Source organism: Sturnira hondurensis, unplaced genomic scaffold (genome assembly GCF_014824575.4).
Source record: "Sturnira hondurensis isolate 20B ecotype Veracruz unplaced genomic scaffold, ASM1482457v3 Scaffold0007406, whole genome shotgun sequence".
Taxonomy (NCBI): domain Eukaryota; kingdom Metazoa; phylum Chordata; class Mammalia; order Chiroptera; family Phyllostomidae; genus Sturnira; species Sturnira hondurensis.
In genome coordinates, this window is record NW_028080037.1 from 9,195,965 (window position 1) to 9,208,723 (window position 12,759).

Below are 12,759 nucleotides of genomic sequence, written 5' to 3' on the forward strand. Positions count from 1 at the left end.
GTCAGGTAGCCTGTGTGGCTCACCCCCTGCGTCGAGGGGCAGCGCTAAGGCAGACCCTGCAGAAGGCGGCAGATTTCGGCTTTGGCGGCCAAACCCAACTCCGCCATCACGGCAGGGAAACAGCCACAGGCTATGCGTGAAAAATGAACCTGGCTGTGTGGCGACAAATTCAGGTTCAGCCCCCAGACTATAATTTGCAGACCCTTACAAACTGTAGTTAAGAATGGTAAGAAGGGTCATTTCTGGAAAATTCCATGCTCTTCATTTTCTCACAAACCTTTCACTCAGCTTGGGGAAGGAAACACAAGTGGACTCAGGTTTCCCTGAGCCGAGAGGGTCCTGGGGCCTTGGAGGTGGGCAGCCCCTCACGGCCCCAGGCTCAGCTGCCCCAGGGACACCCCACCCCCTGCCCCGTGTACTCACTTGGGTGTGTGCGCCTCGTCTACACGGTGACCCAGCTGGAATTCGTGGGACTTGCTCCGATGCAGGGTTGTGAAACCCGGGATCAAGTGGATCAGCTTTCGGGAAGAGGGCGGCGGGGTCCCCGGGGGCTTCATCTTGTTCTTCTTTCTCACGGGCGGCGTGCCTGGCGGGGTCACGGTAGTGACAATATTGGGGGTGCGCGGCGGGGTGCGGACGGCATGCCGCTGCCGGGGCGACGGGGGCAGGGAACGGTGGCCCGACTCCAGGGGTGGCGGCGGGCACAGGCCCGGGTAGGGGTCCACGGTGAGCCGGTCCACGTGGGTGTACATAGGGGCCCCAGGGGTGGGGCTGGCGTGACAGTAATGCTGCGGGCACTTGGACTGGACCCTGGGGCTCTGGGAGAGGTGAGTGCGGATCCACGGGGTGGGCTCCGGCGCGCACGCTGGGTTGTTCTCCTTCCCCGTCTCCGTGGTGGGCCACTGGATGGTCCAGTCTTGTTTGGAAAGGTTGCCACCTGCATTGGAACAAAGGAGCAGAGAGACACGGAGGAGCCGTGAGAAAGCCAGGAGCGTTACAACGCGTGCAGGCACATACATATGCACATATGTACATCACATTCTATACACACTACACACATGACGGCCTATGCACATTCCACAGAATGCACATGGATATAAATTCTACCACTTCTCCCCCCCCACCCAAAGAGAGAAGGAAACCGCTTTGCTGGCCTTCTCACTGTGTGTTCCATTCGGCAGCCTTGCCCCCTGCTGCCTCAGGGTTGGGGAGCCCAAACCCAAATCTCTAGGAAAGCAAAGTTAATTCTAGTCTTTTAAGCTTCCTGGGGTTCTAATTTCAATACTTTCAAGGTGACTTAAAGGAAGATATTTTCCAGGATAACCTTTCCCGGACATAGTCATGCTAATATCTAACCCCCTTGTGAGATACACAAATTCTGCAAAGTCAAGTTCGCCCCCGGTTACTCCTGACCACTGTTCCATCACTGATAGATGCTGTACATCAACCAGGTGTGCATCCGGCACACACTTTCTGAGTGTGCCAGGTGTCGTGCTCGGAGAAGGCCAGGCCCCGGTCCCCAAGCTTCCGTGCTGCGGACAGAGAGACATGATACACCAGAAAACACACCGTGAAAGGGTTTCAGCTGGTTGTTAGGTTCACAACAGAAGCAAACAGGACAATGTGATCCCATGAGGATCGACAACAGCGAACGAGCAACCAAATCGTGAGGCAACTCGGCTGCAGAAACCTGGGATGAACTCCTGACACACGCAACTGGTGACTCTCCCGAGAAATATGCTCAGCAAAAAAAAACAAAAAAAACCCAGCCCCCAAATGCTCCATTCTGTGTGACTACTTTTATACACCATTTTTGAAATGACAGTATTTTAGAAGTGGAGGATGGACTGATAGCCATCAGGGGTTAGGGATGAAGGACACAGGCATGAGGGGGTGGGGCCACAGAAGGACAACACAAGGGACGTTTATAGCATCGGAATGCCCAGTGTCTTCCCCGTGGTGGTGGGTGCTGCACCCACCCAGGCGATAAAATTGCACAGAACACACAGGAATTCAGGGTAAGACTGGGGAAATCGGAACAAGATTGGAGGGCGGTAGCTGTATTAACATTCTGGTTGCGCCGTTGTGTTCTAGCTTTGCCCCAAGTTACCAAGGGGAGAAACTAAAGAAAAAAAAGAAAGAAACAACAAAATGAATACGGGCTCTGTTATGGGCTGAGTGTCTGTGTCTCCCCAGAATCCAGACTCGGAAGCCCTAACCCCAAGGTGACCGTGTGTGGAGGTGGGGCTTGGGGAGGAAACCAGGTCTGGGTGTGGTCAGGAGGGCGGAGTGTCTTTATCAGGAGAGGAAGAGACAAGAGCTCTGGGGAAAGGCTGTGGGAGTCTAAGACAGTAGCTTCTCCGAAAGGCAGAACTTGGGCCTTCAACAAGGACCAAACCTTTCGGCACCTTGACCTTGGATGTCTGCCTCCAGAACTGAGAGAAATAAGTGCCTGTTGGTTAAGTCACCCAGCCTATGGCTTTTGTCACCGCAACCTGACTATGACAGCATCTTTCTGTGTTATTTANCAAGAGCTCTGGGGAAAGGCTGTGGGAGTCTAAGACAGTAGCTTCTCCGAAAGGCAGAACTTGGGCCTTCAACAAGGACCAAACCTTTCGGCACCTTGACCTTGGATGTCTGCCTCCAGAACTGAGAGAAATAAGTGCCTGTTGGTTAAGTCACCCAGCCTATGGCATTTGTCACGGCAACCTATGACAGCATCTTTCTGTGTTATTTATCACAACTGCGGGTGAACCCACAATAGCTCAATAAAGATTTCAACTTAAGAATGAAAGCGTGTGGGGAGGGGGAGGGCTTCCTTTAGGCAGAGTGATCAGCCTCCTAAGAAAGTGAGTGAGCAAATGAGTGGATCCAACAACTGTGGTGCATTTACACAACGGAATACTGCACAGCAGAAAGAAAGAAAGAAAGAAAGAAAGAAGGGCCTCTACCTTTCACGAGAGCATGGATGGAACTGGACAGCATTATGCTCAGTGAAATAAGACAGGAGGCGAAAGACAAATACCATATGACCTCACCTATAAGAGGAATCTAATGAACAAAAATAAACAAACAGTCAAAACAGAACCAGAGGCATGGAAACAAGGAACAGACTGACAGCGACCAGAGAGGAGGGAGGGGGTAACGAGGGAAAGAAGGGGAAGGAACCAGTCAAGGAACATGTGTGAATGACCCACGGATGTGGACAATAGTCTGGGGCTTGTCTGTGGGAGGGGAGTGTAACGGGAAAATTGGGACAACTGAAATAGAACAATTAAATAGATAAATAGAGACAGATGATAGATAGATGTGATCTCTGATGACAAGAAAGGGGTCACCACCGAGGTGAGATTACGGCAGCAGTGGGGGGAAGCAAGGAGGATGATAAGGGCAAAAGCCTAGAGATGGGGCCGGCATTTTCTTTCAGTCCTACGACAATGTACCAGGGGTAAAAATGAAGACAGGAGAAAAGTCCCCCCTGTCACGAATAAGAGGTTTTCAGGCCTGACAAAAGCTAAATCACCAAGTAAAACTACACCCAACCACGCACTAGCGTTCCTTCGCTCCCTAGCGGTTGGAGAGGGCAGATGCAAACTCGGGCTCCAGGGGCGAACCTGGGCTCCAGGTGCCGGCTCGCAAGCTGCCCCGCAAGCTGCCCCTCTCCAAAGCCCGTGCTGAGAGGAGGGAGAGCAGGGGGGACCGACAATGCCAAAAGCACAGGCTCCACACCCACCCAGCTAAGCCAGGGCGGGCACCTTCCGGGTCCCCTCTCCGGGCGCCTTCCCAAAGGTGACTGACGATGGGACGGAGGCTCCAGACCCATAGGCCAAGGTGCAACATGAAATTTTTGATACTAAGTTCAACCCATCGAGGGTTTTGGTCTGAAGTTGACCACTCAGAGATTACTTGGGCCGCTGCTTGGGCCATGACAGCTCCGGGCTCCAGGTGAGAGACAACGCTGGCCCCAACTTGGGAGGCAACAGCAAAGACGGAGAGGAGTCACCAGGGGGTCCCTGGAGGAAAAAACAGTGGGACCTGGCCGAAGGCGATCCCATCATGGGCCAAGGAAGGAGATTCGGAGACGTGAATCCCAACTCCTCGCCAACCGGCAGTGACGACGGCAATTACTACCGACCGTAAGGAGCTCATCTACGAGGCTCCTGATGGTTTGCAAAGCGCTTCCCTGAACCCTGAGTCCCTGCCCCTTTTTCAGCTACAACAACTCCATTGGTTATTACCTAGTCATTAGAGGACAATTAAAAAGTTCAAAGAAGAAAAAGGCAATGTTGTCCCACAGCCATGGCTCCAGTCACCATTTGGCTGTGGTGGTCTTCTGCACTTTTTTTTTCAAGAAATACCATAAGACCTTATTTAATAGTTTGTCATCTGCTTTCTTCACTTTTTTGTATTGGGGCTGTTTTACATCTTACTTAATTTTTATTAAGGAACCCTGCGTGCAAAACGCCATTTTGGTCTCTGCTTTGGTAGGTGAGGAAACGGATGTGCACAGTTGAAATCGTGCCCAGGATGAGAACTGACAGCCAGGAATCAAACCCAGGGCCTGGGCTACCTCGACAGCCAGGGCGTAGGGGTCTGTGACAGAGAGCATTTACTGAAGACCACTGACCCCTGGCTAGAAGAACCAGCATGGAGTCAGATGACTTCGCCCTGCTTCTGGCTCTTCCACTTCCCTGCTGTGTGACCCTGAGCACACGGCTAACCTCTCTGAGCCTTCGCTTTATCACCCGTGAAACGGGGCAGGAAAAGGACCTACCTCTGGGGAATACAAGGATCAGATGCAATAACTCAAACGATGTGCTGAGCGCAGTGTCTGGCATACAGTCGGTGCCCCATACATGTCAGCTACCCTCGTGATTCTCAAGAGTGCGGCAGCACGGCCCCGCCCCCCACTCGAAGAGTGTGCACTTGTGCTAAAGGCCTGTGCCTGCAGCTGACACCACGTGGGGCAGTAGGAGTTTTTATACCCACAGAACACCCTGAGCTCTGCAACACAAACCTGCCCCGGCTTTTCCTCTCTGGGACTCCATTTCCTCATCTGTAAAATGGGAGAACATCAGAGCTTTCCCCTAGATTTGTGCTGGAGATTAAATAAAACCACGCAGGTCGAGCAATTAGCGAAGTCTCAGACGCACCACCATCGTTGCATGAATACTAATGTCAAGTGAGAGTCCGGCCGCCTCCAGCCCATGATGCTGGTGAGGATTAAACACACACACACACACACATACACATACACACACATACACACACACACACACACACACTGCGTGCCTTGCATTCAGTGCCTATGTCCCTGACCTTTGAGCCCTTCCTGTGGTTGAATTATATCCCCTCAAAAGACATGCTGAAGTCCTAATCCTCAGGACCAGAGAAGGTGGCCCTGTTTGCAATGAGGGTCTTCGCAGATGTAATCACGTTAAGGGGTGGCAACACTGGATTATGGAGCACCCGAAACCCAGTGACTGGTGTTCTTATAAGAAAAGGAGAGGACGCACAGACAAGAGTGCCACGGAAAGACAGACAGAGGTCATGATGCAGCTCCGAGGAACAGCAAGGGCTGCTGGGAGAGGAGCAAGGGACAGACTCTCCCCCAGAGCCTTCTGAGAGAGCGTGGCCCCACTGACCCCCTTGACCTTAAACTTCAAGCCCCAAGAACGGTAAGAAAACACAAGCCTGCTGTGTTACCCCACCTAGTTGGGGGGGGGGTTTTGTCAGAGTAGCCCTGGGAGGCGGAACCTTCTGTCAACGGCACTTAACAAATACAGCCTGGGGGTTGTGACACAAAAGGTAGCATTTGGAGGACACCTGCCAGGCCCTGGTAGGGGAGTCAAGACTTAGCTCACCTGCCCAGTAAGGCAGGGGCTACTGATTCATTTTCTAAGTTGTGGGTGAGAGGTAGGACCTGGTCGAAGTCCCTTCAGTGACAGTAACCTGCAGGTAAGTTGGGACCCACTGCCCCCTACGCCCACAGTTCCTCCACTAGCACATGCAAACACACACACTCCCCCCTCCATTGGATTCAAGGACGCACCAGGTCACCCCAAGTTCCCTCATCCTAAAGTTGTTCCACAGGCTGAGAGGTAAGCAGGGAAGACAAGCTTTCCCCCTGCGCCAAATCCCCGTCTCCAACACATCACCTCCTCTCCTCTCCATCCCTGCATTTCAAAATCACAGGGGGGTGGGGGGGGGCAAAGAGCCTCATTTCATCATTCAAATTGCCAGCTGCCCCACTGTCGGAAATCCGGCTCCTCTCCGCCGAGCGTCAGAAGCCCCACTGATGGGCTGCATTGTATCAACTCTCCCCCTGTCCCTTTTCATCCTCCTTTTAATAAAGTCTGAAGGAGCGGGGTGATTTTTCATTTTAAATAGGGAAGGCGTGTACCAAGGTGCCCTGAGGGTTATTAATCGTAACCCTTGCTATCTTGTCATCCGTTCCAGGAAAACCATTTTCTTTCCAGCCGTGCGAGGGGCGGGGAGAAAGGAATAGGTATGGAGACGCGAAAGGTCTGAGGATTGATTAAAGACATTTCAAGGTGTAGGGTTTTTTTCCTCTCGACATTCTCTGATAAGGGACTAAGAGAAATAAAAGGTGTTTTCAAGGGAGAAAAGGATTTCAGAAAGTCTGGGCAAGTGTCTACCTTCTTTGTCCCTTCCCACTAAAACTGCATAAACAGGCAAATGTGTGGCTTAGAAATTTGTCTGAATTTCAGAGCCAGCATCGGATTTGCAAATGCTTGAGCCCTTCAGGGGCAGGGCTGGCGAAGAGACGGTGATTCCAGAATCAGCGCCTCTTGTTAGCGTGTGTGAATATCTTCCAAGCACTTGTTAGTTTAATCCTCCAAACTTCACGGAGAGAAAGAGAACTCTTAGGTGCTGGTTGAATACGTTAGACCGAAGTCATGGATGGAACAGAAAAGTGAGGTTTTTTTACTCTGATCCTCATACCTTTGGGGCAAGAAACAGAACTTTTAGATGCTGGTTGAAAATGTCTGACTGGAGTCACTGGTAACACACACAAGACAACAGGAGCAAGAACAATGACTATTGACACTAACAGCAGTTACTGTGTATTGAGCACATACTACAGGCCAGATAGTCTACTCAGGATTTTCTATGCATCGCTTCACATTATGGGAAGACCTAGCTCACCTGCCCAGTTGCCCACCCTAGCTCACCTCACCCTTCATAGGGTCACGGGACCCTATGAAGAAAATTCTGCCATCGTCCCCACTTTACAGTGGGGGGGACGGAGGGTGAGCTAAGAGGCTGAGTCATCACCCAAGGTCACGCAGTGAGTTGGTGACAGAGCATGTGTCCCTCACTGCATGTCTCTCGGGGGCCTTCCAAGCCCCTCCGGGAATGAGAGACCCCTCCAGAGGGGCCTTGAAAGGCTGAACCCTTTCACACTGGCCTCCTGACCCCCACCCCAAAAGTCAAGTATGACTCGTCGTAGACGCAATCCCTGAAAGGGTGAAATCTAAAACCCAAGAATTTTCCAGTTTCTCGTCTGTGATAACTTCAAAAGGAAGAGAAGAAGGACAAATGGAAAACACAGAGTGGCCAGAGCAATTCAACACTGGCAAAAGTCTTAAGGCCTCGTTAATGAAGTTGGCGCCGGGCCAAACCGCAGTCCAGCTGAGCACTGTCCCCGCTCCAGGGCATCTCCAAGTGGAACCAAGCTAATGCACTGACCCTGGTCTTTGTGGGGCAGTCATTTGGGGACACAGGATGGGGCAGGGAGCTCAGGCTCTGACCCGGTAAAGCTGCCCGGGTCCTGCCCTGTAAGGCATTTGCGATTTTGTTCTCCACGGGGAGATCTGGCCAGATTGACCTTCAGTCAGCCACGTCCGGGGAACCTTTCTGTTTTAACAAAGCTCTTTTTCTAACCCTGGAGGGGAAACTCACATTAGCCATTTGAAACTGCTGAGTTCGGTGGCTTTTAGTACATTTACAATGGTGTCTCTATCAATGTCAAAATACGTTCGTCACCCCAAGAGAAAGCCCCGTACCTACTAGGCAGCCATCCCACAGTCCCTCTCTCCCAGCTATGAACCTGCCTATTCTGGATTGTTCATACAAATGCAACCACACACTACGGGGCCTTTGTGACGGGCCTCTCTCACCTCGCAAAGTGTTTTCGAGGTTCACCCATGCATGCCGTAGCATGTTTCAGAATCTCGTTCTTGTTGTGGCTGAATAATGTTCCATTCCCTGGGGAGACCACACGCTGTTCACCCATGCATCAACTCGTGGGCACCACTGTCCACATCTCGGCCATCAGGAACCTCTCTGGGCACAAGTATCTGTTTGAACGGCTGCTCGATTCGTTTGGGTGAATACCTCAAAGTGGAATCGCTGGGTCACACGTTCATTCTTTGTTCAACCTTCCGAGGAGCCACCTAACTATTTTCCACAGGGGCTGGGCCATTTCACCCCCAGGGCACGAGGGTTCCGTCTGCACACATCCCGGCCAACTCGCGTGATTCTCCTCGTTTCACTGTTAACCGTTATCACCATCCCAATGAGCACTCAACAACCGTTTTTAGTAAAAGCCACGGCTCCTGCTCCCCGAGGGGTCACCGTGGACCACACTCCCACCCACCCCCCTCATCCTCGGGCCTGAGTTCACTAATTCTCACGAACAACCCTGTGAGGTTGGTGAGCACAGCAGGGCTTTGGAGAAGTCGAAACACTCACCCAGGACCAAGCTCCAAACCCTGGCAGTCTGACCACGGAGCAGGCTCCAGGCACTGAGTCAGTCCTCTCAGCCAACAGGGGATACGTGTTATCAGCCCCCTTTCCAGATGGGGAAACTGAGCCCCAGAGAGAAATAGGGGCCTTCTCCAGGCCCACCTGACTCCAAACCCCATGATCTTTCCCATCTGCTACGTAAATATTCTTTTACAATATTCAGTGTTTTATTTGTCGAGTACGATTAAAATTGCGACTGGGATGCCTCTGATCTCTGGAATAAAGGGAGCAACTGCCACTGTCTGCTGGGCATTTCAAACGGGAAAAAAGCCCTTCCTGATCAGTAACCTGGTTAGAACGTGCACCAGGAACATCACAGTAACATACCTCCCCGGGAGTCTTGTGCTTCGGGTGTTTGTGGGACAGGAAGCTTTGGAAGTCTTGACTGGAGCCCAACCCCCCCAATTCCAAATAGGGGGAGCCTAGGAGACGGGCAAGGCTCAGGACACCGTCTTCCACCCCGATCCCGAGCAGGACCCCACTGCTGGTGGTCCCTGGATCCAGCCCTGCACACCGGGGTGTCCCTGGCCGCAGGGCTGTGCACCGCCGTGGCCACCATCATCTTCATCACACTTCCTCTCCGTGCAGCCCCGTATGGACAGCGAGCAGGGTGGACAGCACGGTGCACTGGACGCAGGACCTCTGGGCTCCACTTGGTACAGCCCTCCCTCGATTTCCATCCTTCTCATCACCCTACTACTCGCTCGCTCTCCCCCCATGCCCTCCGCCTGCCTCGTTTTCCTCACAGCCCTTACCATTCTGTGCAATTATTTGGTTACATAGTCAATTCTCACTTTCATGATCGGCATGTCCCAGCAGGTCACCATGAACGCTGAATCAGCAAGGACTAAGCCGTTGCTCCTGGTGAAAACACAGGGTCAGGTTCCCGTGAGCCTCTGGTCACACGTTTGCCAACTCACCCATGACTAACCTTGTTTTAGGGGCATTCCTGTCGAAAGACACTGCATTTCTAGTAACTTCAAACTCGTGGCCAACGCGACTAGAGCTCACGCCCGAACAAAGCTTCACTAACGCATACGTTTTCTCCGTAAGGTGCTTGCACGCCAGGTTTCTGGTGCTTAGAAACACTAGCCAGCACTTGAGTACCAGGACCGGTGACATCACCAAAAACAACGCACAAAACCAGTGGAAATCCAGGCACTAAATTTAAGACCGCAAAAAGGATGCTGGTCTACACTATGACAGCTGCAGCGAGGGGACAGGGCGTCACCTTGTCCGACCTTGGCTGAGAACGGACATATCAGGGAGCTCGAACCGTTCACCTCTCTGCCCACGCAGGGGGGTTACAGATAAATCCCAGCCGGTAGGCGAATCTCCGACATGGAATCCGCGAATGACGGGGATCGGCGGTGTCTGTCTGCTCCTCCTCCGTCTTCCCCACTGGAATGTGGGGACTAAAGAAGGCAGAGAGGCCTGGGCGAAACTTCTCACCCCTGTCCTGCCCAGCACCTAGCCCAGGGCCTGGCAATAAAGAGCTATCCTCACAGCATTTGTATATGTTGAATTATCACCTTAAATTAGGACACTGTTTTTTGCCGATCATATCCCAATAAAGCTGGTGAAACTTTTAATGACTACGTTGCTTCATTTGCGGGAGGAGTCAATTCCTGAATACGTATCAGTTCTCACTGCCAAGGGGAAGAAGGCGTCCTATCCTGACCCTGCCTCCCTCTGGCTCTGTGTCTGAGACACAGCTGGCCTCGGCCCCTCCGGCCCTGCGTTAGGCGGAGCTGCCCCCGTGGGCTCTGAGAGAGGAGGAGGAGGAGGAGGAGGCGAGAAGCTGGGGAGGCCCCCCTGGCCCAGACCAGCCCCCCGGGACGCAGCAGGAGATGGTCTACATCTAGAGAAGCCACACAACAGAAGGGTGACCTCCAACACTCTACTTCTAGAACTTTCTGCTGTCCCACCCCTCTGCTTCTTTTGGAGTGACAGGCGTTACATGAGTTTCATAACCTCCCGTGCTGGCAAATTTAAGGAAGCTGAGAGCACTGGGTAGCCTCATGCGCTGCAAAGCACCCAGTTTTTGATCTATCTCCAGACAACTGCCTTCGCAATCCTTCCCAATCCTTCCATCGTCGTTTCCATCAATGTGCAGGTTCAGCGAGGCCGGATCCACCCCGATTTCTCTGCCCGATTCCAGGTGCAGGCACAGTGCTGTGGAGCCCGGTGAGGCAGGCGGTCAGTCAGTTCAGGTCACCCACATGGTCTTGACCCAGGGGCGCAGGGAAACACGGATGCCTCCAGGAAAATGGTGTCGAGCAAACTTTTATCTTTCTTAACCTCCACGGACACACAAGGGGGCTTTTTACCAGACACCTGGGTTTAGTGCCTCCTGAGCTAACCGCCTGCCACAAGGAGGCAGCACCTCGGAATTAAATCTGTCTTACACCTGGATTAACTACTCTCCCATTACAGTGGGAGCTGCTGGCTCTCATATATCAAGGGTTAACGAGGAAAGTACCATTTTTAAAGAACCTACTATGCACCAAGAGCTATGCTGTCCAAGCTGCCTGCGCTCTATCATTTTGGTTTTTTAAAAAATTTTTAATTTTTCACTTACAGTTGACACACAATATCATCATGTTAGTTTCGAGTGTAAACTAACATGAGAGTGGTTAGATATTTATGTATCTCACAAAGCGATCACCCTGATAGGTCTAACGGCCAACAGATACGTCACTTTAGTGCTCCCAGCAACACTGAGAGGTTGGAACTGTCACTCACAAGGTACCGATGAGACCGAGGCGGGGCGAGGGGGTGTCTTCGTTTCACCTGTTCTAAGCAGCACAGCACTAACTGAGGAGGCCACAGTTTGAACCCACGGCTCTTCCTTAGTCCTCTGGCGATGAGAATGAAGAGGAAGAAGTAGGAAAAGCCCAACAGAGGAAGAAAGAAGAGAACTGGGGAAAGCGAGAATGGAAACCGGGTATCCCGGGGCCCCATGGGTGTTCTGCACAGTTGGGGGAGGAAAGGCAGTAACGGCAAAACATGCGAATGAATTTCTGGAAGAGAAACGACAAAGTAAAACCCACTGTGCTGAAGGATCAAGTAGTTTCGCATGGACTGACCTCAATAAACAGTCACTGAGCCCTACTGTGCGCCAGGCTCAGTGTTGCTCCACATTCACCACACAAGGGCAAAATGGTCACTGACCATGATCCCACTTCAGTAAGAGTCCACGGTGCACCGGGCACTGTTCTAGACACTTCCACTGCCTGAGCCGATCCTCACGATGGTAGACACTAAAATTGTCCCCACTGGACAAGGAGGGTGTGGTCCCCGACCCCACCGGTCCCCTCGTGGAGTAGGGGAAAGAAGATGCCCAGGTAAGCAGCTTCAACGCCACGCAGATGCATTAGGCAAGACACCAGGGAGAGTGTCAACGGCCTCGGGTAAGGGTTTAGATGCTGACTTCACCTCTCAGAGCCTCAGTTTCCTCATCTGTAAAATGGGACAATATCTCCCACCTCATGGGACTGCTTGGAGGGTCTAGTGAGTTCACATTTATGAAACACCCACCCACCCCAGTTCTGGGTCTGGCCACGATGAAGTACGCCCATCTCAGCAGCCCATCTCTCCCACGGATGACAGCCAAAGACGCCAGGGAGCCTGCAAAAGGCGACTGCCTGAGTAGGGAACAGCTGGGGGCAGGGGAGAGGAGGAAGGCCTTGGAGAAAGCCCCAGACGGCAGTGGGGAGCTTCCTCCGTCTCCCAGTTCTGCCACAGAGGGAGCAGAATTTAGGGAGCACACGCTGTCTGTGGGGAGCAAACACCCAGAGGAGCCCACCCTCCTAGCACAAGGGTGGGGATGTGGGGCCCTGTGTGCCCCCATCTCGGCCATACAGCTGCATTCCTGTGACAGAAACAGCGTAGGCACCGAGGGCCCTGCTGAACAGAGGAACTGGAGCAGGGGCGCTGTTATTATGTGGACCGTGTGAGGGGGATGCATGGGGTTTTTCTCTCTCA

At 52.5% G+C, this 12,759-nt stretch overlaps 1 protein-coding gene across 1 annotated transcript in view; it reads right to left on the reverse strand.

Moving 5' to 3' along the window:
• LOC118991337 (kinase suppressor of Ras 2-like) overlaps positions 1-12,759 on the reverse strand; it is a 218,727-nt gene that overhangs the window by 101,392 nt on the left and 104,576 nt on the right. Inside the window, exon 4 of the mRNA XM_037052604.1 lies at positions 424-937. Within this exon, the coding sequence (XP_036908499.1) occupies positions 424-937 (514 nt within the window). The remainder of the gene's footprint in view (positions 1-423; positions 938-12,759) is intronic.